Here is a 6,211-nt window from a genome sequence, read left to right on the forward strand (position 1 = left end):
CTAACTTGCCTAGCCACATGGATTTAGACTGGAGCAGGAATGCTGCTGGAATGAGGCCTGGAGTGGGCCTGGCTTCCCGGTTGTCCAGAAGAGGAACTTATACGTCAGTGTGCCCATATAAGGAGTCTCGACTTCCTCCATGGGACCGATTGCAGTAAACAGCTGATGTTTGTTGTATATTTCATACCCAATGGATCCAACAACAGATTGCGCGTGAACTAATGGGCATCCCATGAAGCTATAATGACATAAAATGAACCCAAACTGGCGCATTTAACGCAGTTTTAAGACACATTAAAGAACCTACAAATGAATTAGAAAAGCAGCGACTTGCTCTAACGGAATAATCTCACCTCCTCGCTTACCCAACAACCACTGATTCAGCCCATAAACGCGCAAAGTCGTGCATAAATGCATCGGACTTTTCTATTTCTGACATCGGTCTCCGCTGCGAGCCCTCCTCGGAGCGCTCTCTTGCCTACAGGCTTGTTTACAGTCGCCTCTTCCCGGCATTAGCGTCACTTGACGACGCACTCGATGGGCGCGGAGACACAGACTCTGTCCAATGACAACGAAGCACCGTATATAAAACGGCGCACATGAACCCGCCTGAACACACCTCAACAAGCACCAAGACAAACACAGCGGCAAATAGGAATTGCGAGAAAGAAGTTTTGTTTCACAGGATTTGAAGGAAAAAACCACAGCAAACAGGCTCCGGGAAAGACTTTTGAAATCCGCTGATACTGAACTCTTGCTGGACTTTCACTAGTTTGTTTCCTTTGCTCTCCATCCTCGAGTGATTTTCCTTTTTTTTTTTAAAATTTGGAAACACTGTTTAAGAGAGACTACAAGTGCCCGATTTGATGCATGCTCTCTGCTGACACTGACTTTTGTTGATTACCCAGAGACTGTGTTTCTGTAAGCGGCCGGTAAGCTCACTTTTTTCCTACGACTTTATGTCTACAAAGATGGAACAGCCTTTTTATCATGACGACTCTTTTCTGTCGGCTTACGGCCACTCAGACGCGCCAATGCACGACTGCAAACTGCTAAAGCAGAATATGAATTTGAACTTGACAGAGCCCTATCGCAACCTGAAATCCCAGCTGAGAGCCGAGACAGACCTGTACCACGGGGGCCAGCAAGACGTGGGGTCCCTGAAGCTCGCATCCCCAGAGCTCGAGAAGCTCATCATCCAAAACAGTAACGGTGTGATCACCACTCCCACCCCGGGCCAGTACTTCTACAACCGGGGCATCACCGATGAGCAGGAGGGCTTCGCTGAGGGTTTTGTGAAAGCATTGGACGAGCTCCACAAGATAAACCAGATGCCCCCCCCTAACGTGTCCATCGGAGCCGGTGGAGTTACGACGTGTTCGCCGGCGGCCTCTAGCGTCTTCGGCTCCGCCTTGCAGCCCGAGCCCCCCATCTACACAACACTGAACGCCTACTGCCCGAACACAAACTTATCTTCATCATCCAGCTACCCCACAGCCACCATCAGCTACCTGCCGCCGCACCAGCAGAGCCACCACCAGCAGAGCTCGATGCACGGCGCGCATGCTTTCCAGCATACCCTCCCCGTCTCCGGACTCCATCCGCAGCGGCTGGTCTCTCTGAAAGAGGAGCCTCAGACCGTGCCCGACCTCCTCAGCAGCGACGGCTCGCCTCCGATGTCCCCGATTGACCTGGAGACCCAGGAGAGGATCAAGGCGGAGCGCAAGAGGCTGAGGAACCGACTAGCCGCTACCAAATGCCGGAGGCGCAAGCTCGAGCGCATCGCGCGGCTGGAGGAGAAGGTGAAAGTTTTGAAGAACGACAACGCGGGGCTCTCCAACACGGCGTCGGTGCTCCGGGATCAGGTGGCTCAGCTCAAACAGAAGGTCCTGACACACGTGAGCAGCGGCTGCCAGCTGATGCTCACGAGCAAGCTGGAGGCGTTCTAAACACACCAGAGACTACTAAGAAGAAGAAAAAATGACTGAAAAGTGATAACACTGGAGTCATGTTCTGCATGCGCAGCACTGGAATTACCGGCTCGTGTGTAGTCAGCATCACAGGGCCAAGGGCCAGGTGTGGACGATACTAAAGGCTGTTTTTGGGTGAAAAGACTGATTGTAATGGTACTTCCGGATGCTGGACACTCCTCACAGGACCATTCAACCCTAGAATCCAGGGCAGCATCCAAACCGAGCAGACACTGAGCAACACAGTGGGCACACATGCCCATAAGTCGGGTTTACTAATGGTAGAAAATGGGAATGATTATTTGTTTTACTTTGTACCATCTTCCTTTTTCATTTTGTTTAGTTTTTTGTTTGTTGGCTGCATTTATTCATTGTGTAAATTATTTCATGTGTCCGGTTGATCCAGACAAACTGATGTCCAATGTTTACAGTGTCTCTTTTTAAAAAAAAATAATTTGTGTTGTATATTTAAGTAAAGTGTCTCAAAAATGAAAAATGAAATGGTGGAGTTGAGCGTTTTTGTTTTCACACATTTACACACAATTTAGAATAACAACAACAACAGCAGCAGCGGGAAAGAGTGGGAAGAGCAAACGAGGTTTTCTTTCCTACCATACTGTAACCATAACAGTTACTATAGCTCCCAGTGAGGAACTCTTACACAAGCACATTCTGGTTGCGGTGTTTTTACGCACAGAGCGTAGCTTGCGTATGTAGGCCTTTCCTAATTACGCAGGGGCTGTCCATATATGGGCATACTGGTGACTACTTCGTCACAGGGGAGGATTTCTGGGAACCCCCGCCCAGGTAACGCAAACAGGTTCCTTCTCACTCCCTCTATATACCGTATCGATAAGATTTGCGAACTTCATGAGGGTGGCGGAATTTCCTTTTGGTTATTGTGCAATTGTAAAATAAAGTGTTTAAACGGGAAGAGAGCAAAGTACGATCCTCTTATCTCTTATCAGCTAGACAAGCTAAACAAGAGCTTGGCGTGATAACAGGAAGCAGTAATAAAACGGCTGTGATCGTGGTGCTTTTTAATATTGTTATTTTTTAATATATTAAATGAAGATTCTTAAACTCATACGCTAGCCAACTATCGGCGGCGCTCGAGCCTCAAAGTTGTTGCAGCATCTTTTAGGTGTCAGTGTAATTGAAAGATCGCACACGACGGAAAGTGACAGTGACTTAGTACCTTCAGGAATGCCGGGGGCGTCTCAAGATGCCACGCCGGTTGGCAGAGCAGTAGGCGAGAGTGGGCGTCCGGAGCGCGCAGGAGCATCTGTGTGGATGGATGGGGCTGTGCGCGCTGCCAAGGACAACATTCTGGTGGGACGCATCAGCGGCCAAATATGCGCGGCAGCAGGATCTCAGAAGATGGAGAGAGAGCGAGAGGGGGGAAAAGTCCCGTGTTAAGAGGATGTGAATGAATCATTAAACACACACACACACACACACACACACACACACACACACACACACACACACACACACACACACACACACACACACATATATATATATATATATATGTGTGTGTGTGTGTGTGTGTGTGTGTGTGTGTGTGTGCTATAAGGTGGTGGGTTGAATGGTGCGTAGCGAACTATCTTCAGCTTCCACGGAAACCAGGTCTTGAAAAACTTTCCTGACCATGAGACTACTGGCCGAGAGAGCAGCTGTGTACGACGTGGTCTCAGGAAAACCGAAGGGGGATTTCTGTCCTGTGAACACACTCGGTGACGTACAAATAATCAAGACAGTTGGGCGTAAATACACGATTTCTCTCTCTCAGTACTCACGAAAGCCACTTCAAAAGAGTCTAGGAGGTAAGGTTGCGGTTTTGTGCGCGCACTCTCACCTCAAGCTGTTTTGGAGAGGTAGCCCGTATTCTCTTTTAACTTGACACGTATTTGAATACTTAATTTCCATCAATAACAACTCCACTTGTTTTTTGCCGTTTGGACGTGGAAACAGAACCGGGCTCGCCCACACAAGTTCTCCTTTTTCTGTGACTTTTTGTTGTTGTAATTATTATTATCAAGAAACCTATATTCAAGGGGATGTACACTGAGATCAGTACATGTTTCCTATATTTCAGCAGTTTTGTGTACAGTTACATATGTACAGTTATATATAAAGTGTGAGCAGTGAAACAGACCATGTAACATCACACCGCTATTTTCATGACTTATATACAGCTTCAACTCTCAGAATGAGTACTTTTAAATATCACTCCAGCGCTTAAGTCTGTATTTACGCAGTAGGCAGGCCTACATATTACAATGCAGGCACACACAGTCCAAAAAAAGAAGAAAGACAAAAAAAAAAAAAATCCAATTTCAAGCCATACTGGCTCTCCACACGCCTCGGCCCACAACCCACACTGAGTGTCTGTGGGAACATCTGTGATGTGAACGGTGACGTATGAAGAGCCCTGGGTGGGTTTGATTTTCCTCTCCACGAGCCCCCTTCCCCTCCCACAGACACTCGCAGGCCTGGCTTTCTCTCTCTCGCTCTCACTCATTCTCTCCCTCTCTCCGATCTTCTGTTATCTTCTCGAGAACCATGAATATTCCTCCCACCTTTCGGTGGCCATCTGAGGATCCCTCAGAAGTTGCGTGGCTTGTTTTGGATGGGTAATGAGAATTAGGAAAAGTTTGTGGCTGTCATAAAAAAGCACTCGGATTGTCCACATAGCGTTTATTTTTTTGTTTATTTTAGCTTTGTAACGTGTGTGCGTACACCTGGAAATGACACAGAACTGGCATGGTCTATGATATAGTCTATACATTCATCTCTTAAAATAACAACAACAAGAAAAACCGTGATTAATTAATTATCTGTGTCATGTGTGCTGCCATTAACAGGACGGTAACAGGGCCTCACAGAGGAGGCCCTCTGTGTTACATAAGACAGAGCTGTGAAGGTTGTAGCACACATATACGGGGAACGTTTAAACAGCTTTGGCTGGATTGTGCTCATGTTCTGATATACTGTATGATGGCGCGTTAACGCTACAGCAGAAAGGTGGCCTGGAAAGCAGCTCGAGATTCACACATGCACTGAGTCACTGTCGTGACGCTTCTGAGGGGTTTGTAGACGCACATCTCCATCTACTGGAATTACAACGGAAGAGCATTTGAAAGCAACACCGTCCTTCGTGTCTTTCCCTGGCCAATGAAATTCTTACTTAACAGAGGTGTGGCCATTATTTTACCCTTACCTTAAACCTTTATAAAGCATAAAGCATGGTTTCAGAATCAAATGAAAAGAGGTTTATTGTATTAAAAATGATACTGGTTCCCTAAAATGTAACTGTGTAAAGAGCAAGGTGCCCACAATGTAGCAAAAAGAAAAACACACAATCTGAGGTACACAATGCAGTAATCTACACATTTTATATCAATGCAAAGAGTATTATCCATCTCATTTGTTAATGAGTTCTCGAGCTTTTTTTTTATTTAAAAATTGACTTTTGTCACATTTACATACGTCAGATCATCAAAGTAATTTTAATATTACAAATACAATCTGAGTAAATGCAAATTGCTGTTTTTAAATGATGGTCAGCTTTTGTCTCGTCAGTCCACGGAATATTTTCTCCCAAAAGTCATGGAGATCTTCAGGATGTTTTCCAGCAACTGTGAGATGAGCCTTTGTGTTGTTTTGGGTCTCCATTGGTTTTCTCCTTGAGCTCTCACATGGATGCCAGTGTCTTTCTTATTGTTGAATCATGAACTTTGACCTTAACTGAGGAAAGTGAGGCCTGCAGTTTTTTTGTTGTTGTTGTTTTTGTTTTGTTTTTTAATGCTGTTCTGGGTTCTTTTGTGGCTTGTTGGAGTAATTTTGGTTCACCACTGTTCAAAGTTTTCTCTATTTGTGGGTAACGGTTCTCACCGTGGTTCACTGGAGTCCCAAAGCCTTAAAAATGGCTTTGTAAAGCTTTCCAGACTGAAAGATGTCAGTGACTTTGTTTCTCGACTGTTCTTGAGTTTCATTGGATCGTGGCATGATGCATTGCTTTTGGAGATCTTTTAGCCCAGACTGGTTGTATCTGGTAGTAATCAGGCCTGGTTATGGCTAGTAAAACTGAAGGCATGCCTTCCTTTCCAAAAGAGTGGGTAAATCACAGGTAATTTATGATTTAGCAAGGTACAGAATAGTCTAACACTGATACTGAAATTTGTTTGATGATCTGAAACCTTCAGGTTTCACAAAAGTGCAAAAAACTGAGAAAA

At 45.5% G+C, this 6,211-nt stretch overlaps 1 protein-coding gene across 1 annotated transcript; it reads left to right on the forward strand.

The window, feature by feature from the left end:
• The first annotated feature begins 616 nt into the window (after nt 1-616).
• On the forward strand, nt 617-2,474 carry junbb (JunB proto-oncogene, AP-1 transcription factor subunit b). The gene has a single exon (XM_085403197.1). It carries the CDS (start codon nt 960-962, stop codon nt 1,947-1,949), a length of 990 nt encoding a protein of 329 aa, XP_085259323.1. The 5' UTR covers nt 617-959; the 3' UTR covers nt 1,950-2,474.
• Nucleotides 2,475-6,211: the final 3,737 nt, after the last annotated feature.

Source organism: Rhamphochromis longiceps, linkage group LG4, assembly GCF_057381845.1.
Source record: "Rhamphochromis longiceps isolate RC_006_pf linkage group LG4, R_longiceps_female_GT1.1, whole genome shotgun sequence".
Classification (NCBI taxonomy): Eukaryota; Metazoa; Chordata; class Actinopteri; order Cichliformes; family Cichlidae; genus Rhamphochromis; species Rhamphochromis longiceps.

Excerpts from the sequence above, each read along its gene's own strand:
- junbb (XM_085403197.1), top strand. The coding sequence starts at position 960 with ATGTCTACAAAGATGGAACAGCCTTTTTATCATGACGACTCTTTTCTG.